Source organism: Cnephaeus nilssonii, assembly GCF_951640355.1.
Source record: "Cnephaeus nilssonii genome assembly, chromosome: 21".
NCBI classification, from domain to species: domain Eukaryota; kingdom Metazoa; phylum Chordata; class Mammalia; order Chiroptera; family Vespertilionidae; genus Cnephaeus; species Cnephaeus nilssonii.
Genome location: NC_137092.1, coordinates 43,420,601 through 43,443,806, shown reverse-complemented (window position 1 = coordinate 43,443,806; position 23,206 = coordinate 43,420,601). Strand labels below are relative to the sequence as shown.

The 23,206-nt window shown below is 47.8% G+C and overlaps 1 protein-coding gene across 5 annotated transcripts in view; it reads left to right on the top strand.

The window, feature by feature from the left end:
* Nucleotides 1–23,206, top strand: part of ATF6 (activating transcription factor 6) — a 138,375-nt gene that overhangs the window by 96,852 nt on the left and 18,317 nt on the right. For all 5 annotated transcript variants that reach the window (XM_079761974.1, XM_079761973.1, XM_079761971.1 and 2 more), the window contains exon 16: nucleotides 21,077–21,161. In XM_079761974.1, coding sequence (XP_079618100.1) covers nucleotides 21,077–21,161 — 85 coding nt within the window. The remainder of the gene's footprint in view (nucleotides 1–21,076; nucleotides 21,162–23,206) is intronic.

Genomic DNA, 23,206 nt, shown 5'->3' with positions numbered 1-23,206 from the left:
GCAGAATGGGACACTGCATGCTGTTGGTGGGAGAAAAAAGAACTCCGGTTGCTACCTCTCCATGTTAGTTCAGCTCAGAGCCTTCTGAAAGACCTCCAGCGTGGTGTCTATAGGATGGAGCCTAGCTCGGCGATTTTTCAGGGAAAGGAGAGGGTTGCGTGAGAGTCCTTTCTCTTCTGCTACTCAGGTCCTGTCTGATAAATTTTATCTGATTTTGCTTCATTAATTCATTTAATCACACAGTAGGTGTTCATCAAACATTTATTATTATCAGGCTGTGTGCTACCATAGACGCATTTCCTGTCATAGACGTTTTATGTAAGTTTTTCATTTAGTCTTGCAGCAGCTTTATGAGATGGATATTGTTGCACTATGTAATTGTGCCGAGTACTAACTGTATCTGGGAAGGGGAGGGTGGTTCGGGAGGTTTTCTGAGTTGGCTGTAGAGGGCGGAGAGTGGGAGGAAGATGAGGTATGTGGCATTCAGAGCAGGTTCTGGAAATAAAGGCCCAGGACTCCCATCAGGAGGAACCAGGCCGAGGCGCCAGGAATCCGCCTTCCTGTAGAAGACTGAGCAGACGTGCGCCTGACGAAGGGAACGCCCCCCTCTTTGCTCAGGCCTTGGAAGGGTGCTTGTACTTTTAAAGGAGCAATTTCTCTGGCATTGATTTATGTTTAAGCCCATATAGACGTCAAACTCAGAAACATACTTTCTCGTTTTACAACTACAAAAGCAAATAACTGTACAAATTAAATATAAATAATATGATACAGATCAAGTTGAAATCAGCAACATGAAGTAAAGTGACATCATGTCTTTGTGAAAGTCACACTGTCAGGGGCAGGCGACACTGGCTGTGCGGGGCAGGTCTGTGTGGCCGGGAAGAAGCTGTGCTCTGACTGAGGCTGTGCGGGGCAGGTCTGTGTGGCCGGGAAGAAGCTGTGCTCTGACTGAGGCTGTGCGGGGCAGGTCTGTGTGGCCGGGAAGAAGCTGTGCTCTGACTGAGGCTGTGCGGGGCAGGTCTGTGTGGCCGGGAAGAAGCTGTGCTCTGTCTGACTGAGGCTGTGCGGGGCAGGTCTGTGTGGCCGGGAAGAAGCTGTGCTCTGACTGAGGCTGTGCGGGGCAGGTCTGTGTGGCCGGGAAGAAGCTGTGCTCTGACTGAGGCTGTGCGGGGCAGGTCTGTGTGGCCGGGAAGAAGCTGTGCTCTGACTGAGGCTGTGCGGTGCAGGAAGGGTGAGGTGCCCGCGCTCCGCTCATCCCCCAGGAGTGGGAGTTGGCGGCCCCGGGATCGCAGGCGTCACCAGAGGAGCCCGAGTGCTCGAACGAAGCGGCACACGTGGCCCCGGCACCGATGGGCCCCGCTGGAGGAGTGCGGGGCCGCAGGACCCCTTGTCCACCCTGATGGCGTCCACCCAGGACTTCCGCGGACGAGGGAGCTCCAGTAGAAGTCAGGCGTGGAGGACCCGCTGTTGGCGGCCCGTTTCTGTCGTGGGCAGGCTGCTCTGCCGCGAAGCGCCCTCCGCTCAGGCGCGGGCCTGGGCTGGCCTCACTGTGTCCGGGTCGCCGCCCTGGGCGCTGGGGTCTCGGGAAATCCGTTTTCAGCACTTCGCTTCAGCTCCGCAGCACAGTCATCCCTGCTGAACCAGTTCCACGGGAAGCTCCTGCGGGCGGTTTGTGTAGAGTCCGGGCTCCCGCGGAAAGGACAGTGGGAGCAGATGGCGATGGCCTGCCCCGGCGCTGAGTGGCCTGGCAGCCGGCGGCTCCGGGGCCCCGAGAGCGCTCCCGCCCGGCCGTGCCCTGTCCTCCATCTCCGCACGGCCTGCGCAGAGAGCAGCGGAAAGGATTCCCAAGCACTTGACCCCAGGACACGTCGCAAGGTCACCCGGAAGGTCACCCGGCACCTGTGTCACTTCGGGGCGGTGGGCGGGGCCGTGCCTGGAGCAGGACGTGCGGGCGAGGTGGACGCAGGAGGGGAGGCCGAGGCCTGGGTCCAGCTTCTTCCTGCAGAAGCTCCGGCTGCGGGGCCTGGCCGCGGGGGCGGGGGGGGGGGGGGGGTGAAGGGCCCAGCTGCGCCCTCACGGCAGCGGCAGCGGTGGAGTGCGTCCCGGCGCCGGGGAGCTGCGCTGGGAGAAGGGCAGCGCTGTGCGCATGGGGTGCAGCCGCGACCCCACGATGGAGGCTGGAGGACGGCAGCGGCTTCCGGGTCTCTCCAGCAGGGCACGGTGACGCCAGGCTGGTGTCCAAGACGGCAGGTGCCCAGAGTTGGACAAGAACGATACCCGAGTGCGACCAGTGTGCCACCCGGCGCCACGGCATCCTCAGAAACTTCTAGATCTAGACAATGCAGCGCCCCGCCGCAGCCTGGACTGCGTCCCGGCCCGCTCTGCGGGGAGGCGGTTATCAGTGACCCCCCAGGTCCCTGAAGACATCATGCACAATCTCTTGGGGTGTCATTTTTAGTTGATTTTTCTTTGGGGGAGAAAATGGGGACATACCATCTGGTGCAAGGCCGTAAGGTTGGCCCAGGAGAAAAGATAGTCGTTTTATTTATTTTTAATAAATCTATTCTTAAAGTTTATTTCAGAGAGGAAGGGAGAGGGAGAGAGAGAAACATCAGTGATGAGAGAATCACGGGTGGGCTGCCTCCTGGGGCTGCAGGCCCTGCTCTGACCGAGCCAAACCCGCTAGGGCAAGAGTCGTTGTAAAAAGCAGCTGTGTAGGTAAGTGTTGCCAAGGGCTTTTTTTTTTTTTTTTTTAATGGTATTGGTGACATTGAATGGTCAGGGGTTACTAAAAAAACTAATGTTTAAAAGAAGATTAAGTGAAGATTTTCCTAAGATTGTGCTATGTGTTAACTTTGTTCAGACCTCAAAAATGCTCCTTTTACGCCATCATATTTGTCTTTTTGCAAGGATAGGGGTTGAAATGGATGTGTGTAGGTCACTGTATGCCTCCAGCTTAGCAGATCGGAATAAAACTCGGTTTTAGCGTTTTATGGTGCCCTAAGTGTGCTTATCTGAACGTCAGTTTTCAGATGTCTAGTTTCCCTTCTCAGTTGGACTGTGATCGTACCTTTGTTATTTTTTAATTCTGATGTACAAGAAACATGAGCACATAACGAGGAACAGACCTGAAATGTTCCAAAGAAGCGGCCGTCACACCCCTTAGAAGGGAGAGGAGGCCTGGCAGGGGCTGCCGGCCCCGCGCGCGCAGTGTCCGCCGGCTTAGATCTCTCTGTGCCGCCCAAGCCCAGCTACACCTGCTGCTTCCGTCACCCCTCTCTGCTCTCCGGTGACGTGCATTCCGGGTCTCCTTTTGTCTCTTAAGATCTGTCCTTGTGAGCGTTTCCTCTCACAGCACATGGACCCTTCTTGGAGCCTAGAGACTGAATGCGCCTTTGCCTCCGCTGCTTTGCTGCCGCCTGGGGAAAGCACAGGTGTCGTCTCAGCAGGAAGCTCTCTGGTGGCGTTTTTCAAGGTTGGCCTTTCCCGGTTTCCCTGGCAGGTCAGTCACCGCCCGGGGTCACCTCCTGCTGCGGAGAGAATCTCCGTAATGGTTTTCCTTCAGAATTGTATCTTTTCTGATGATAAAGGTACGGGGCCAGCTCAAGTACCTTTTATCTTTTAGTGCTAGAATCAGTTGTGGAAGTTATGTGGTACGGATTTGGAAAAAGCATTAGTGGTGGGAGGTATTTTCCATGTCTTGTCATATAGCGCTGACTCTTGAACAGCGCCGGCTTCAGTGTCTGACCCCTCGCGCCGTTGAAAATCCTGTATAACTTTTGACTCCCTAGAAACTTAACGAATAGCCTGCCAGTAGCACAGTTGGTGAACACATATTCTGCATGTTGTATGTAGTATATACTGTATTCTTACAAAAAAGCGAGCTAGAGAAAAACACTAAGAAAATCCCAAGGAAGAGAAATTATATTTCGGTTATATTGAAAAAGATACCCATGTAAGTGGACCTGTGCATCTCAAACCTTTATTGTTCAGAGGTCATTGGTGTAGGAGTGAGGTCATTCCTGTACACAACTGACAGCTTCGGCTATTCCCAGCCAACTAACTGTGTCTCCATCTTCTCAATATTTTGGAGGTGCATGTATACATAAGTTAGGATCTTAATCTTTTAATTATTTTATAGTAATACTATCAAGCAATAAATAATTTTCTTAAATGAATTTGTGGGAAAATTATGAGGGATTAAATTTATTCTTTGTGAGAAATGAGAATGCATTTCCCATTGAAATGTTTTCCACATAATATAAGACCCTCTGAAACTAGGTGGCCATGGAGTCAGAGTGGATTATTCAGACTTAACAATTCTGCCTTTCCCCTTTGGCCATATCTTCCTGAGGATATATTCTTTGCTATAAATGAAATTATGTCTTCAGAGCTTGCTGTAAGTAGAGTCATTACATGATTATTCCTTCTTTTAATTGGGCCTGACCATCCCTCTCCCTTGCCCTTTAATAAGTCACGTCACTTGAAGGAGACTTTTTCTGAGGCGTGTGGCTGTCTGTCCAGCACGAGCCTGAGGACGCCTGGCGCTGCTTTCGCTTTCTTGTCTTCCTTATCGGCCTCACTTGAGGCATGAAAAGAACATCAGTGATTCTGCTTCAGTCACCTGTGTTTGTATTTCATCTGCAGTTATATCTAGAAAATGTACCTCATGCTGACTCAGATGGGTATGAATGTTTGTCCATTCGAACCCATGGAGATAAGCAAGATTTGTAAACTGGTTTAGTGGAAACTATTTTCAAAGTAAACTCCTGAAAAATGATATGGCAAAACAACTTTATTCTTTTGCTGAACTTCTTGAAAAGCTCGAGCCTTTAAAACAACAAAACATTACCTAATAGAAAGACATCTGTTTGCATTGACACCCCGCCCCCTGGAGCATCCCGTGCTTCCTGGTTGTGTCTCATCCAGATGAGTGCCAGGAGCCCGATCCGCTCAGACAGCTTGGCAGTGCCTCACGGCACACAGTGTGAGATGGACAGGGAGGGAAGTCCCTGCTTGCTTAGTTTTCAACCACAGTTAATTGTCTAAGATTTAAAATATCTGTTCCACGGCCCCAGCCAGTGTGGCTCAGTTGGCAGAGCGTCAGCCTGTGAACTCAAGGGTCCTGGGTTTGATTCTGGTCAAGGGCAAATGCCTGGGTTTGTGGGCTCGATCCCCAGTACGGGGTGTGCAGGAGGCAGCCAGTCAATGATTCTCTCTCATCATTGATGTTTCTATCTCTCCCTCTCCCTTCCTCTCTGAAATCAATAAAAAAAAACAAACTAAAAAAACACACACCTGTTCCACACGTAATATAACCATCATCTTTTGCTTGTTCCTTTTGCTCTTAAGCTGTCAAATTTTGTGCCAGATTGAAATAAATTGTTTCTAATACCCAGGCATGTCTTTAACTAAGAAAAAGTGCATGTCCTTTGTAGTTAGAGATTTTTGGTATTCGCATTTTTCTACACTGTATCAAGCTAAATTGGAGCTGCAATCCTATATAATAAAGAGCTAATATGCTAATTAGACCAAACAACAGAACAACCGTCCGGATGCCCTTCTGGACGAAGCCAGGGCTGGGAGGGCCGGCAAGGCAGCTGGGGCTGCGAGGGCCGAGTCCCTTGCATGAATTTCTTGCATCCGCCTCTAATATTTTTATAAAGTCCCTATTTATGCAATAATTAAGCCCTTTGTGATTTTACCCTTTCTTACAAATGGTTGCAAAAGCTTTTATAATAAGCTTATCTTACAAACTTGTATGAAAAGATGGTATCCAATACAATTCATTTGCCTATAATTAGTACCTAAATCCCTTTTTTTGGTTCCTTTTAAAAAGATGGCTGAATCAAGAATATGTGTTTGATTTTTGCTCTTAAGAAATGGTTTTAAAAACTCATTTTGGAATTAAATAAATTTAAATTGTTTTTGCAATTCATGAAAGCTACTCAGATTTTGATTGGAAACTCTGAAATCGGTAGATGTGGCTTTAGATCTCGGTGGAATTCCTTTCTTAAACCACACAAATGGTGTAAAAGAGGCTTAATCTTCAAGTTCTTAAGCTGTGGAGCTTTGAGCTTTTACAGATTACTGAATTGCTTATAAATGCTTTGGTTGTTGAAGACAACATTTAAAAAATAGTCTTTATGAGGTTTTCATGTTTATATAGAATTCTTACCAAATGGTCTCAACCATTGATAGATAACTGTGGTAAATTTTAATTTTTTTTTAATTTCAAAAGGACTATCTCAATGCTCAGAAATTTGAAAAATAAACAGGAGGAAGTTACCCATAACCCACTAGTTCAGCAAAATTATTGCAATGTACATGTGGGTTTCATTTATTTAAAACAATACACATATGCTTTTACATCATTGCAATGTAGACTATGCATATTTCTATAGAGGATAAACATTTAAATACAGCCTGACCAATATTATATTTCATTTGACTGATCTCTTCAGATTCAGATGGTAATAGAGAAAACTCCCTTTCATCCTGACTTCCAAGGATTCTCCAGGCTCCCACAGGTAACTGAGAGACTGTCGGTCAGAGGCAGGGATTTGGACAAAAGGGTAGAAAGGAGACCAGGTATCCAGGAGGATGTGTGTCTGGATGGCTGAGAACATCTGGGTATTTAGATAGGACTTCACTCTGCTTGTGCGTTGGGCTCTGTAGTGGGATTGTCCATATATCTGTGATAATTTAAAAAAAATATATATATATTATTGATTTTTTTAGAGAGAGAGGAAGGGAGAGGGATAGAGAGATGGAAACATCGATCACCGATCAGCTGCCTCTTCCATGCGCCCCACAGGGGATCAAGCCCCCCACCTGGACATGTCCCCTACCAGGAATCGAACTGGTGGCCTCTTGGTTCCTGGCTCGCCTCTCAAAGAGCTACACCAGCTGGGCACTGTGATCATTTTATTATTTTGTACTTCCTTCCCCAACCCCCAAAGGTCATTTAATTGCCTGTAAAAATAAACAAGGAAACAGTCCTCACGTGGTTTGTGAGTGGGAGGAGACCCGCTTCCTCGGCCACGTGGAAGCGTTTCTGAAAGAAGCTATTGTCACTGACATTGGCTTTTAAAAGCACTTATCTTTCTGGAGACAGAGGACTCAGTCATTTACGGAAGCAGGTGCGCGGCCACCCTGCCGCCTGCAGCCGAGCTCTGTGCCGCCCGCGCCAGCCCCGCCCTCGGCTGGCTGACCGCCCACGGGAGCGCAGCGCTGTGCGAGGTGCCTGTTCATGCGTGTGTGTGTTCTCCCTGCTGCTTTAGTGTGACGAGTCTTCATCTCTAGAGTCCACTTAGCTTAGTGACCCAGCAGCTCAAATGTAAAGTGTCACGGTACTGAAGCTCGCCAATTCTCTCAGAGAGTGGTGCGTTACCCTTCCTTCTGGTGAAAAGCTAGCTGGAGCCGAGGCACGGGAATTGAAGCTACAATCAGAGTTGGGTTCCTTTCACGATTTGGCCATTTATTTGGGCATCATTAGTTAATCTCACTTTTGTAAAATTTTACAACATTATGTTGGGAATAAAAATGGGCTTCAAGTCATATTGCTACGGCAGAGTAACCGAGAGACAGGAGGACAGACCACCAAGCACTCGGGAGATGCAGGAATTCACCTTTATTCAGAAGCAGCGGTGCTGTGACTCGGGAGTCCGTCCCCAAAGCTGAGCCCCCAGTTCTGCTGAACCCCGTCTTACATAGCCCCGGTTCTGTTTCTTGCTCTGGGTCTTTGGGTGGTTTTTAACGTCCTGTTTTGCTAAAAGCTATTTCTGAGGCAGGGTTGCAGCAGACACCTAGCTGCCACCAGCTGCTAAGCCCTGGGGCCCTGGCTTCAGCCAGAGCCTCTGCAAACCCTTGTTCCAGGACGGGGGCCTTGTGGCACAGCAAGTGGGAGCTGGGCTGGTCATAGGTCAGCAAGCGTCCTGTGACTGCAGAGGTCGGTTAAGCTGCCCACACATTATTGCTTTCAAAGTGTAAAGCATTTTGAAATTCTTTTTCTTTTTTCTCATTTTTTTTATTAAGGTATATGTGTACATATCTTACCATTGCCCCCCCCACACCCCACTCCCATACATGCCCTCACCCCCCAGTGTTTTGTGTCCATTGGTTATGCTTATATGCATGCATACAAGTCTTTCGTTTGATTTCTTATCTCCCCCACCTCTTCCTAACTTTCCCCTGTAATTTGACATTCTGTTTGATGCTTTACTGTTTCTGTATCTATCTTTTTGTTCATCAGTTTATAATGTTCTTTATTATCCATAAATGAGTGAGATCATGTGGTATTTTTCTTTCACTGACTGGCTTATTTCACTTAGCATAATGTTCTCCAATTCCATCCAGGTTGCTGCAAATGGTAAGAATTCCTTTTTTATGGCAGCATAGTATTCCATTGTGGAGATGTACCATAGTTTTCTGATCCAGTCATCTGCTGACGGGCACCTAGGCTGTTTCCAAATCTTAGCTATTGTAAATTGTGCTGCTATGAACATAGGGGTGCATATATCCTTTCTGATTGGTGTTTCCAGTTTCTTAGGATGTATTCCTAGGAGTGGGATTACTGGGTCAAATGGGAGTTCCATTTTCAGTTTTTTGAGGAAACTCCATACTGTTCTCCACAGTAGCTGCACCAGTCTGCATTCCCACCAGCAGTGCATGAGGGTTCCTTTTTCTCCGCATCCTCGACAACACTTGTTTGTTGATTTGTTGATGATAGCCATTCTGACAGGTGTGAGATGGTACCGCATTATCGTTTTGATTTGCATCTCTTGGATAATTAGTGACTTTGAGCATGTTTTCATGTGTCTCTTGGCCTTCCTTCTGTCTTCTTTTGAAAAGATTCTATTTAGGTCTGTTGCCCATTTTTTTATTGGATCATTTATCTTCCTTTTATTAAGTTGTATAAGCTGCCTGTAGATGTTGGAGATTAAACCTTTATCAGTGATAACATTTGCAAATATGTTCTCCCATACAGTGGGAAAATTCTTGAGTAAACATGTATTTCCAATTGAGATTTTGAGGTAGAGGGATGTACTTCGGCCCCTTCCTTTTACAGAGGAGGAAATTCAGACCCCGCTGGTGACGGGGCACCCTGCGCCCCGCATGTGAGGAAGCACCTTCCGTTCAGGCGGTGCTCCCCCCGCCCACACCACCTCCTCTGGAGAAGTTTCTAGAAATGTGCAGGCCCGCAGAGTGCCCCGAGTTAACGTGTCCGTACGAGGTTACTTATGCTGTGGAACTTAAGGGAAGGTTACATGTTTCCAAACCAGAATGGGCTGGCATACTTTTAATTAAATATTATTAGAGAAATCTAAAAATAATCTCTAAGTTTAAGTTAAATGTAACTTAATTTTGGTCATGAAAATGACCCAGACTACACAAAATCCAGGGGTTTGGCCCCAAGCCCTCTCTTCTGAGGAGGGGCTCCCTGTGCCACAGGGGCTGGGGGCCGGGGGGCAGAACACAGCTTCCTTGTGTTGTTTTTATGTGTAAGCATAGCCTCCAGATAACTTCGAAAAAAGCGAGGGCTTGAAAATGTCCTCTTCATCCCTTACAGTGCTTGGCAAATAGTAAGTTTATAAAGTATTCTGAATTAAATGGAATTGAGGCTGGATCACACTAAAGAGACATTTCTCCCTTTACTTTAAGACACAGGCGCGGGGGCGCTCCCTGCAGCTGAGCGCCCTAGAGACCTGGCTCTAGCCAGCCCTGCATCATGGCCCAGCTTAACAGAGACCTGGCTCTAGCCAGCCCTGCTTCATGGCCCAGCTTAACAGAGACCTGGCTCTAGCCAGCCCTGCTTCATGGCCCAGCTTAACAGAGACCTGGCTCTAGCCAGCCCTGCTTCATGGCCCAGCTTAACAGAGACCTGGCTCTAGCCAGCCCTGCATCATGGCCCAGCTTAACAGAGACCTGGCTCTAGCCAGCCCTGCATCATGGCCCAGCTTAACAGAGACCTGGCTCTAGCCAGCCCTGCTTCATGGCCCAGCTTAACAGAGACCTGGCTCTAGCCAGCCCTGCTTCATGGCCCAGCTTAACAGAGACCTGGCTCTAGCCAGCCCTGCTTCATGGCCCAGCTTAACAGAGACCTGGCTCTAGCCAGCCCTGCTTCATGGCCCAGCTTAACAGAGACCTGGCTCTAGCCAGCCCTGCTTCATGGCCCAGCTTAACAGAGACCTGGCTCTAGCCAGCCCTGCTTCATGGCCCAGCTAATGAGCGATTGAAAGTGGCGCTGCCGTTCTCCTCAGCACCCCCTGGTTCCATGCAGCTATTCCCAACCCGGCGCCGACCTGCTGTGCAAGCGTCCGGCGTCATCCTTCGCCTGTGACGTCCACCCGGGCCTTAGAAATAGGCAAGTTCATGTGCCGAGGAGTCCCGCAGCGCCTGTCCCAGACGACGTGGCCGTGGACTTAGTGCTTTACCTCACCCGCCAGGTTTCTCTGCTCCCAGCGTGAAACACTGGTTTCTTAAGTGTGTCAAAGTGACAGTTTGCTAAGTACTTAAGAAGGAATTCTTTTAGATTTTATTTGCTAATATAAATAAAACATTCTGGGTAAAAGCTGTGCCATGGTTTTGAGCAGTTTAGGTAGAGTTCCGTGGTGGACACCTTCTGCTTCCTGTGTGAGCACCTGTCTGCTGGTTTCTACGTTTTACGTGGTGAGATCAGACAGAACCATTGAACCCGTCCCTGTGTGTTTAACATCTCCCTTCAGTGCTTCCGCTAGGCACCGTCCCGACTGGGCATTCGGCAGACTGCATGGCTGCTGCTCTGTGGGGAGTGCTGCTCAGCTGTGCTTATAAAGAACTAACAGTTGGCATGAGAAAGACCTCTCAGAAAGCCATTTTATGAGCCGTACCGGCTGGGGGTCAATATTTTCAGTAAGAAGCCAGTAAACAGAATATAATCTTTTGCATTTAAACTCCACATTGTTGCATTGCATTAAAAGAAGTCTGAAAACCAAACACTATGGTAGGAAGAATAAAATATTAATTAGAGCCCTGCCAGTGTGGCTCAGTGGTTGAGCATCGACCCAGGAACCAAGAGGTTACTGATTCAATTCTGAGTTGGAACTTATGCCCGGCTTGCAGGCTTGACCTCCAGTGGGGGGCATGTGGGAGGCGGCTGGTCAATGAAGTTTCTCTCTCCATGTTTCTTTCTCTCCCTCTCCCTTCCTCTCTCTAAAAATCAATAAAAACATTAAAAACAAACAAAAAACATTATTTAGAAATTTTTTGGTAATTTCTGTTTATACTTTTAGAAAGAAGATTAAGAGCATTGGCAACAAGATGAAATTAGAATACCTTGATTAAAGCAAGCAAACAATTGTAGTTTCTTAAAAGAGTATCTCCTAACCTTTGCTTTGTAAGGGCACACGGAGACATGGCCCTGTGCACTCCCCGAGGCATGCGCATGCTGCGAAGCGTGTGCAGGACCCACCATCTCCAGCACCTTCGGATAATGTAAAACTTTGAAAATGAAAAATGACATTGGAGAATTGGAAAATGAAAACGTTGATAAAAGCAGAGGCTATGTGATTTATCATAGAAAGAAACATTATATTACTCATTCCTTTTAGCTCTTCTATTCCTACCTCAGAAATCATTAAACTTTATTGAAAAAAATTTAATTTAAAAGTTTTGCCTAGAAAGTAAATTTGAAGTTTTTAGTATTATTTCACAGTAGTGCCATTTGATCTCTTAATTTAAGCATTTCTTAAACATCCTATATAATAAAAGGTTAATATGCAAATTGACCAGACAGCAGAATGACTGGTCGCTATGACACGCACTGGCCACCAGGGGGCAGATGCTCAATGCAGGAGCTGTCCCCTGGTGGTCAGTGTGCTCTCCTATGGGGAGCGGGCCTAAGCCATCAGTCGGATATCCCCTGAGGGCTCCTGGACTGCAAGAGGATGCAGGCCGGGCTGAGGGACACCCCCTCCGAGTGCACGAATTTCATGCACCGGGCCTCTAGTGTTTATATAGGAGGCAGATTGGTGTTCCTTTTATTATTACTATCATTATTTTTTATATTTTTACTGATTTCAGAGAGGAAAGAAGAGGGAGAGAGAGAGATAGAAACATCAGTGATGAGAGAGAATCATCGATTGGCTGCCTCCTGCACGCCTCCCACTGGGAATCAAGCCTGCAACCCAGTCATGTGCCCTTGACCGGAATCGAACCCGGGACACTTTGGTCCGCAGGCTGACATTCTGTCCACTGAGCCAAACCAGATAGGGCTGGTGTTCCTTTTAATGAATTAATGCCGGGATATAGTTATTCCTTTATTTTATTTAGTCTTTTTGAAACTTCACAGATTTCTATACTAAATTTACTCTGAAATTTTAACCAGGAATGCACAGGGATATACCAGAAATTTAAGGGGTATACTTTATTTCCACTTGGTAGTTTGCCTTGTCAAGACCAACCTTTTTTAGCACGTTCTTGAGGGAAATTTTACAGTCCTCCCGATTTCTTTGTGTGAAACAAAAAGATCAGAGTTGCTTTGGAAAGAAAAGGATCACGATCTCTAGTGAAGACGGGGAGGAAGGGGGCAGACTCGGGGGCTCCTGCAAGGAGAGCGGACTTTAGAACCTCGGTCCGGGAGGACCACTTCTCACCTCCAGAGAGCTGTGCTGTCACCGACACGGAGCCGTCAGCTAGAAAGTGTCTCCCACGCCCTTCCCCCCGCTGTGCTGCTTACACACACACACACACACACACACACACACACACACACGTGTACCCAACGTACACTCGCACAGCACACCTCAAGCACACATGCAGTACACACATGCGCACACATACACATGCACATACGCACACACATAGACACATGTACACACATACGTGACACCTGAGGCTTCTCTTGGGCAGGTTTGCCCCATTCCGACAGCGTCTGCCTAGAACTTTAAAAATTATTTTTTTTTCCAACCCAGCATTTCCCTCATTTTTTCCAACAGAAAGTAAAGCAGTTCTCTGAGATAGCTGTGTTTGACTTTTCCCCGAAGTGTTTCCGGTAGTCTCTTCCTCAGGGAGCTTGTTGACCCGGCTCTCTGCAGCCTCCCTGCCGCCCGCCCGCAGTTCCTTTGCGACCAGGTGGAGGATGCAACTCAGTCTCCAGGAAGTTCACCTCCTGCCGGTGGCCCTGAGAACGTGAACTTCTAAAATGAAGCCTCTTGTAAGCAGGATACCTGACAGTCCCGTGGGCCAGCTCTTTGTGAATTGCTGTTGGATGCTTTTCCTTCTGAAGCCGTTCTTTGTGTTGCTGGCTGCTGGCACCAGCGAGCGTGACGGGCAGCGCCCCGGGGCCTCCCTCATCTCCCTGCGTCACGCTGTCCAGCCTCGGAAGGGCTCGCGTTGTAGCTCACAGCACTGGCGACTTCGAGGAGCTCTTGCTATTGAACAGTCTCCCAGCCCTCCCTGTCCAGAGCAGGTGTCTGTCTCCATGTTTCATTTAATTATAGCAATGTGCATTCATTTGCCAAATTTGGTGTAGGGCCAAACTCTTCACACGAGTTTCTTGTTGCTTTTCCTACAGAAACTGTGCTCTAACCATAATTTCCAGGGTTAATTGTGACTCTGAATCAGAGCGAGAACTAAATGCCTGGACAGCACTCTGCATGCACATTGCTGTGCTTTGGTTCCCAGTCCTGCAGTGAAAGAAAATGTTAGCTGCTCACTTTTACTAAATCTTGGTGTCTTTTCACACTGTACTTTAACATGTATGTAATACTTCATTAAATTACACAGTTACGCCAACAAATACAAATAGCAGTAGTTTTGGAAAACACACAAATCGCGTCATGAGCTCAACAGTGTGCTGCGGGCGTCGGTCAGTGGGTTTTAGGGGCGAAAGGGCCATTTAATCTAGCAAGTCAGCCTAAATGGGCCAGTTTCTCCTCTTCCCGACACGTGGAACCCACACTTCACAGCACTTCCTAGGGCCTCAATTTTCTTGAGCGTTCCCTTCCTGACCTCCAGCTGAGCAAGGTGTGGTTCGTTCTTTTGGTAAGTTAGTCTCCAGAAAGAGAGGAAACATGGCCTGGGGTGCTGTTATGCACTAAAGTGTGTCTTTTTCTAACAGCGTGCCTGGAAGAGGGAATTGGGAGAATTGTAGGAAAATAGCATATTTTCTCAGGCACAGCATTGCCTAATGTTGGAAAGCTGATACTCCGTTCCCATGGTGGAATGTGTGGGTGTTTCCCACCAGCGCCTCTCTGGCTCCAGGGCATGAGGGACGCCTTGATTGTGTCCACATGGCGCTCCCTGCAGAGGTCCCCGCCCGCAGGCAGCCAAGACTCTGTGGAGTCTGCTAAGATGTCTTAACACCTTCTGAGTGACAGTGCCAAATGTGTCATACTTATCTCCATGGCAACCTCTTTTCTCTTGTCCTTTTATTTTTAAGTAGCTTCACCTTTATTGCAGCTGGATTATTTTAACTGACTTAATAGGAAGCTAAGAGTTTCGTTCAAATTCATCAAATTATATCTCTACTTTTCCAGGATTTAATTTCCTCTGCAAGTTCTTTAACAAATAAGTAAAAACAGGAGGGGGGAGTATATCAAGAAGGCTAAATAATAAATTTTTTGTGCAGTTAAGAAAGAGGAATGCTGTTTCCGAAGAACTCTAATTGAAACCCCTCTTGACTGAATACCTATAGTGCTGTTTTGCAAATTTTTAATACAACTAATAATTAGCTGTAGAGTTAGCTACGAGTAACAGAAAATCCAAAATGATAGTGTCTTAGACAAATTAAAATTTTACTTCTCTCTCACTAGTCAGTTCCAGAGGTCGTCAGGATGTGTAGTTCCTTCTGCCTCGTTGCCCCTCCTCGTGGTCCGAGAGGGCTGCCCCGCGCCAGCCCGGTGCCTGCATTCCAGCTGCGGAAGTTGGGTGGGGGGTGCCTCCCGGAATCAGCAGTCGTTGGCCGGAACTTGAGTGTGTGGCCGCAGAGGAGGCTGGGAGTGTGGTCTGGGTTCTGGGTGGCTTTGTGTCCAACTAAACCTGGAACGGAGAGCCGATTGGGCACAAATGGCAGGTTCTGGCACAGTGAGCATGGTTTCCCCAGCAGCGTGGAAGCCTGGACTTACACGCTTCGGCAGAGACAGGCTGTGCGGGGCAGTGCCGAGGAGGCAGGTCACTGCGGGCACCAGCTCCTCAATGAATGGGCAGAAGTAAAGGAAATCCTTTGTTTCTGAAGATGTCGCTGATGGGGTGGATCAGTGAGTCGCTGAAAAGAAGTGAGGTAAACATAGTGGAGGGGAAAGGACTCAAAATTCATGGTTGTGGCAAAGAACATTTATTTAATTTGAGGAAGTGAACGTGGGCATTCAATAAAACAGCTGCGCTGTCCAGGTGTGTGTCTGCATGTGTGCACACGTGTGTGTTTGTGCACACGTGTGTGTGCATTCGTGTGTATGAACTACTTCACTGTGAGATGAGCACCATCACAGCTTGTGGCGCGCCAGCTCGATCCCCTGCAGTTCTCGTTGTGAGGCCTCTTGGGAATGAGCACGTCAACGCAGGCTTTCTCCCAGGTCGCGGCCTTCCGTAATTCAAGGGCAGGCAGCGGGAGTGTGAGGACTCTGCACTCACAGGTGACTCTTCTTTTTCCCAAGTCATGTGTTCTTTTGGCTTTCTGCTGCAAAAGTAACTACTTAGTTTGAAATTCAATGAAGAGAGAAAGTAGGAGATATTATGCTCAGGAAAGGAAATTTAAAAACAAAGTTTAGGGTGGCATCCAGATTGCAGCAGGAAATCCAGACTTAGGTCTGAGCCTGACCTTAACCCGTGACCAGTGGAATCTGAGTGTGTTTATTTTTATCATAGACTTACTTTAGGGGACCCTGAAGCAACATTTTAATTATAGTATTTGTAAGTTTCATGGCATGAAGATCAGCAAATTTTGTTTTTTCTTGGCTACAATATGTTATCTGACTCTCAGAAACTTGTGATCTTTGTGTCTAACAATGTGTTTAAAAAACTTTCCGCAGCGCTGGGATTCTCAGGGCCGCTGGACTCCTCCCCCTTTAAAGAACATGTTCTCTGGGAAATGTTGCCCCGAGTTAGACAAAACATGCAGTTACTGGAAATGTTTTCTGTATTGTTCTGCTCACATTACATTAATTTCAGTTTGTTCACATGCTAGATTTTTTCTTAGCTTTGCTGGCAATTACATTTCATAATCACATTGACTGCGAACTAAGTTGCGTTGAATTTTGCCGCTCTCGGCTGGCTTTTGATGAGCTCTTTCTTAGAGGAGTATGTTGAGTGAATGATGAGACAGATGAACAAAGTAACAAGAAAGCCAGAGTTAAACTCACACTTCTGCTTCGTCTCTGGTTAGCTTGCTCCCTCGAATGGAAACACAAATGTACATTTTTGTCTTTTTCTTTGTTCTGTGACAATTCCTGTTTTTTTTAAATAAATCTTTATTGTTCAGATTATTACAGTTGTTCCTCTTTTTCCCCCCATAGCTCCCCTCCACCCGGTTCCCATCCCACCCTCTTCCCTTACCTCCCCCCCACTGTCCTCATCTATAGGTGTACGATTTTTGTCCAGTCTCTTCCCGCACCCCCCACACCTCTTTCCCCCTGAGAGTTGTCAGTCACTCCCTTTCTATGCCCCTGATTCTAAATTCACCAGTTTATTCTGTACATCAGACTTTTTATTCACTTGATTTTTAGGTTCACTTGATAGATATGTATTTGTTGTTCATAATTTTTATCTTTACCTTTTTCTTCCTCTTCCTCTTCTTAAAGAATACCTTTCAGCATTTCATATAATTCTGGTTTGGCAGTGATGAACTCCTTTAGCTTTTTCTTATCTGTGAAGCTCTTTATCTGACCTTCAATTCTGAATGTCAGCTTGGCTGGGTAGAGTAATCTTGGTTGTAGGTTCTTGCTATTCATCACTTTGACTATTTCTTGCCACTCCCGTCTGGCCTGCATAGTTTCTGTTGAGAAATCAGCTGACAATCTTATGGGTGCTCCCTTGTAGGTAATTAACTGTTTTTCTCTTGCTGCTTTTAATATTCTCTCTTTGTCTTTTGCTCTTGGTATTTTAATTATGATGTGTCTTGGTGTGGTCCTCTTTGGATTCCTCTTGTTTGGAGTTCTGTGCGCTTCCTGGACTTGTAAGTCTATTTCTTTCACCAGGTGGAGGAAGTTTTCTGTCATTATTTCTTCAAATAGGTTTTCAGTATCTTGCTCTCTCTCTTCTTCTGGCACCCCCATAATTCTGATGTTGGTACGCTTGAAGTTGTCCCAGAGGCTTCTTACACTATCTTCAAATTTTTGGATTCTTTTTTCTTTTAGCTTTTCCAGTTGAGTGATTTTGCTTCTTTGTATTTCAAATCTTTGACTTGATTCTTGCATTCCTCTAGTTTGCTGTTGGGTCTCTGTATAATATTTTTTATTTCAGTCAGTGTATGTTTAATTTCTAGTTGGTCCTTTTCCATATCCTCGAGGGTCTCTCTCATATCCTTGAGGGTCTTGCTAAATTTATCGGCCTTTTCTAGGAAATTCTTGAAAAACCTTATAACCGTGGTTTTGAACTCTATCTCCAGTCGTTTGTTTTCCTCCATTTCTTTCGTTTGTGATGTTTTTTTGTCTCTGCATTTTCGCTGCTTCCCTGAGTTGGTAGGGTAGCTTTGTGTGCTAGGTGTCCTATATGGGCCAGTGGCTCAGCCTCCCTAGTTACCTGAGGTGGACACTCTTGGTGCACCCCTTTGTGGACTGTGTGTACAGCCTTGTTGTAGTTAAGTCTTCATTGTTGTTAGTATCAATGGGAGGAGTTGACCTCCAGGCCACTTGGCTGTGAGGATCAGCTGTGTCTACGCCAGGAGACAGCCTTATTCAACTAGACTTGCAAAATTGCAAAAGCCTCTGTGCTCAGCTTGGATGGGGCGGAGTTTCAGGGTGGAGCCTACAGCCTTGGCTTCCCGTCAGCCCCGCCCTATGAGGTTCCTGGGTCTCAGTGTCCCTCAGTGTCCCTCGGTACTCGCTGCAAGCACCTGAGAGAAAAGCGCCCTGGAGTTTCGCCCGCTGCCAGACAGTCTAGTCTCTCCCCCAATGAATCTGGATTCCCAGATTCTCTCCCGGAACTGGGGTTCAGTGCAGTCGGAGCTGGCGTTCAGCACAGTCCGGAGCTTTTGTCTCCTTCCCGCCAGGGCAATTCAGCGGCACAGTCAACAGTCCGTCCTCTGCGCGCATTCACGTGTGCGCCTCCGGAGCTCTGCCTTTCGCTGTTCCCCTGAGTTTCCGCCTTATGGCCCAGATTCCCCAAGTACGAGCCTGGGTCCCCAGGGTCTCGCCCGGAACTGGGGTTCAGTGCAGTCAGAACTGGGGTTCAGTGCAGTTGGAACTGGGGTTCAGCGCAGTCCGGAGCTTTTATCTCCTTCCCGCTAGAGAACGCCAGCCAGGCACTCAGCCACCCGTCCTCTCCGGCTCCGGCCTCTCCGCATGCGCGCACCCGTGTCTCCGTACCTCAGGCTTTTACAGCTCCTCTGATTTTCCTTGTGGTTTTCTCTTTCCTTCTAGTTGTAGAATTTTCAGTCAGTCAGCTTTCCTGTGGTTCTGGATGATGTCCGTTTTGTTTTTTAGTTGTATTTTTGAAATTGTTGTGCGAGGCTGCAGTTTAGGTGTTTACCTTATGCTGCCATCTTGGTTTCTCTCCAATTCCTGCTTTTGCTAGGAAAAGGGAGTTATTGAAAACAGTAGTTAATATCCAAGTCATCTCTCTATCTAGCCCAGTGATGGCGAACCTATGACACGCGTGTCAGCACTGACACGCGTAGCCATTTCTGGTGACACGTGGCCGCTGAGGTGGCCGCATGCCGAGGATGAAACATTTGCTGCTCCTGAGGATGAAACATTTGCGAAATAATGTTTTTTCCTCAAAGTGACACACTACCAGAGTTATGCTCAGTTTTTTGGCGACGTTTGACACACCAAGCTCAAAAGGTTGCCCATTACTGATCTAGCCTATCTAATAAAAGAGCAATATGCAAATTAACCATTACTCTGCCACACCCACAAGCCATGCCCACCAGCCAATCAGGAGTGAGTATGCAAATTAACCCAACCAAGATGGCTGCCACCCCGGAGCGAACAGGAGGATTGGGTTTCCCCGGCAATGGAGGAAGCCAAGCTTTCCGCACACACTGGCCGGCCCAAGCTTCCACTCAAGGCTACAAAGTTTCAATAATAGAAGATAAATAAATCCCAACAAAAATGGTGACAGCCACAGAGCTGGAGAGAGCAGGAGGCTTGAGTTGCCCCCGGCGATGGAGGATGCCACACTTTCCACACACCCTGGCCTTCCTTGGCCTCCACTCAAGGCTACAGAGTTTCAATTATAGAAGATAAATAAATCCCAACAGAAATGGCTGCGGCTATGGAACAAGCAGGAAGCTTGGCTCTGCTGAAGACTACAAAGTTTCAATTATAGAAGATAAATAAATCCCAGATACCAGGGCCTCCGCTTGGGTTGCCAGGAGGTGTGGCCGGCCTGCAAACCACCACAGGCCCCTCACCCAGGCCACCCCACACCCCAAGGGAACCCTCACACTGATCCGGGACACCCTTCAGGGCAAACCAGCTGGCCCCCACCCGTGCACCAGGCCTCTATCCTATCTAATAAAAGAGTAATATACAGATTGATCATCACTGCAACACACGATATAGCTGCCTCCATGTGGTCAAAGATCCTGCCCCCATGTGGACACAAGATGGCCACTACAAGATGGCCAGCAGGGGAGGGCAGTTGGGAGGCACCCGGCCTGCAAGGGAGGGCAGTTGTGGGTGATCAAGCCTGCAGGGAAGGGCAATTAGGGGTGACCAGGCCAGCAGAGGAGGGAAGTTAGGGGCAATCAGGCTGGCAGGGGAGCAGTTAGGCATTAATCAGGCTGGCAGGGGAGTGGTTAGGGGGTGATCAGGCTGGCAGGCAGAAGCGGTTAGGGGCAATCAGGAAGGCAAGCAGGTGAGCAGTTGGGGGCCAGCAGTCCTGGATTGTGAGAGGGATGTCCCAGATTGGAGAGGGTGCAGGCTGGGCTGAGGGACACACCCCCTCCTTGTGCACGAATTTTGTGCACTGGGCCTCTAATATATATATATATATTAAAGCCTAAGTGACCGTCTGACGGTTGTATCATTCGACTGATAGCTATGACGTGCACTGACCACCAGGGAGCAGACGCTCAACGCAGAGGCATGGAAACATGGAACAGACTGATGAATCTCAGAGGGAAGGGGAAGGTTGGAGGGTGGGAAGAGATTAACCAAAGATCTTATATGCATACTAGAGGCACAGTGCATGGATTCGTGCACCGGTGGGGACCCTCTGCCTGGCCTGCGCCCTCTTGCCATCTGGGACCCCTTGGGGGATGTTGGACTGCCGGTTTCGGCTCGATCCCCGCAGGCCAGGCCGAGGGACCCCACCAGTGCATGAATTTGTGCACCGGGACTCTAGTAGGTCATAATCAACCTTGGAATACCGACAGAGGTACATACCTTTTCCCCTTTAGAAGTCACACTCCTCTTGGCTTGCTCTTGCTTCCCATATCTGCGTGGTTGGGAACCAGAACCCTCAGCTGCCAGTCCACCTGGGGATTGTCAGAAGCTGGCAGGATTACATTTAATTGTGCTCGACGTGTGTCCTTAATTTTTTTAACTCTGCTACTAAACTGTATGCTTTTTAAGAGCAAGAACTATGCATCTGTAGTCCATATGGACCTTATGAAAAGTGTGTACAGCTGTGGCCACTTTAGAAGGACAGAGGAGGCCGAGTGACATGGCCAGGCCCCTGCCCTGCTTCCGTCTCTCGTGTATAGTGTTAATTTGGGAACAGAAGTTTTTTTTGGGGAAAAGGTTTCTCTTCTTTAAAAAAAGTTTGAAAATGACTCTGTTGGATAGATAACTCTAGGCCAAATTCAACTAAAAATTGCCATTTTTTTTATGATCTCACTGAACATTGGTGTCTTAGACACGCTGCCTGTGGCCTGTTCCCGAGTTAAGCCAATTTTTACATTTAACAGATTGTTCTCTGTTAATCTCAGGATCACCTGCTGCTACCAGCGACCACCCATAACAAGACCACCAGACCAAAGATGTCCATTGTATTGCCGGCAATAAACATCAACGGTAAGGTGACCTTTTGGTTTATGAACGAGATTGCTTTGTTTAACTGCGATTCTCTGAATTAATTAAAAGAAATGTAAAAGGTTCAGTTGGTTGGGTATACACTGAGTGGCCAGATTATTATGATCGCTGAACGCATAATAATCTGGCCAATCAGTGTGTGTGTGTGTGAGTATGTGTGTATCTCCTATCTAATAAAAGAGTAATATGCAAATTATCCACCACTCCCCTACACCCACAAGCCACGCCCACCAGCCAATCAGGAGCGAGCATGCAAATTAACCAACCAAGATGGCTGCCACCACGGAGTGAACAGGAGGCTTGGGTTTCCCCAGCGATGGAGGAAGCCAAGCTTTCTACACACCCTGGCTGGCCAAGGCCTCCACTCAAGGCTACAAAGTTTCAATTATAGAAGATAAATAAATCCCAACAAAAGTGGTTGTGGCCACGGAACAAGCAGGAGGCTTGGCTCCGCTGAAGACTACAAAGTTTCAATTGTAGAAGGTAAATAAATTCCAGATACCAGGGCCTCTGCTTGGGTTGCCAGGGGGCGTGGCTGGCCTGCAAACCACCACAGGCCCCTCACCCAGGCTGCCCCACACCCCAAGGGAACCCCCACCCTGATCCGGGACACCCTTCAGGGCAAACCAGCTGGCCCCCACCCATGCACCAGGCCTCTATCCTATCTAATAAAAGAGTACTATGCAAATTGACCATCACTCCAACACACAAGATGGCTGCCCCCATGTGGTCAAAGATGGCTGCCCCCATGTGGACACAAGATGGCCACCACAATATGGCCAGCAGGGGAGGGCCGTTGGGAGGGACCAGGCCTGCAAGGGAGGGCAGTTGTGGGTGATCAAGCCTGCAGGGGAGGGCAGTTAGGGGTGACCAGGCCAGCAGAGGGAAGTTGGGGGTGACCAGGCTTGCAGGGAAGGGCAGTTGGGGGGGGGGGCCCAAGGCCTGCAGGGGAGGGCAGTTAGGGGTGCCCAGGCCTGTAGGGGAGGGTAGTTATGGGCAAACAGGCTGGCAGGGGAGCAGTTAGGCATCAATCAGGCTGGTAGGGGAGTGGTTAGGGGGTGATCAGGCTGGCAGGCAGAAGCGGTTAGGGGCAATCAGGAAGGCAGGCAGGTGAGCAGTTGGGGGCCAGCAGTCCTGGATTGTGAGAGGGATGTCCCAGATTGGAGAGGGTGCAGGCTGGGCTGAGGAACACACATCCCCCGCCCCCCGTGCACGAAATTTGTGCACGGGGCCTCTAGTATATATATATATATACATATATACACACATATATACACATATGTATATGTGTGTGTGTATATATATATATATTAGAGGATTAGAGGCCCGGTGCTTGAATTCATGCATGGGTGGGGTCTGGCCAGCCTGGCCAAGGGGAGGGGACATGGACAGTTGGCCAGCCTGCTTGCTGGTCGAACTCCTCGTCGAGGGGACAATTTGCATATTAGCCTTTTATTATATAGGATATACACTGAGTGGCCAAATATGTGTTCAGAGATGATAATAATCTGGCCACTCAGTGTATATTCATGCCTTAATTTTGAAACATTTCCCACTATTTTCACAAAATACTATTTTTAAAATTTTATGCTCCTTTTAAAAATGAAAAGATTTGAAGTTACTTTTTAAATTACTGTGTTTTAAAAAGAAAGATTCATTCTCTTTTATTTGTCAACTTGGAGAAGTCAGCGTCTTGCCTGCTGTAAGCTTGTTGCTGGGCCTCTCTGGTGTGCGTGCCGAGTAAGAGACCGGGAGTGGGGCTTGCAAGTGGGGTTGGGGCCTCAGAGCAGTGCCCCGCGTTCTGTGAACGGTGGCATGACTGCGCACCAAACCTTGGAAGCCTGTGTGCAGTTAGCTGTGACACTGATGAATTTGGTGTTGATAGCATTATATTGCATTTTGTTCTCTAGGGCTGGGTATTAAACAAAACGTGTCACCCTGAAACACTTTAGGACTATCCAAGATGTTAAGGCAGAGTGTACTTGCTTATTGTACTCGAGAAGGAAAAATAAGACAAACAGACATCC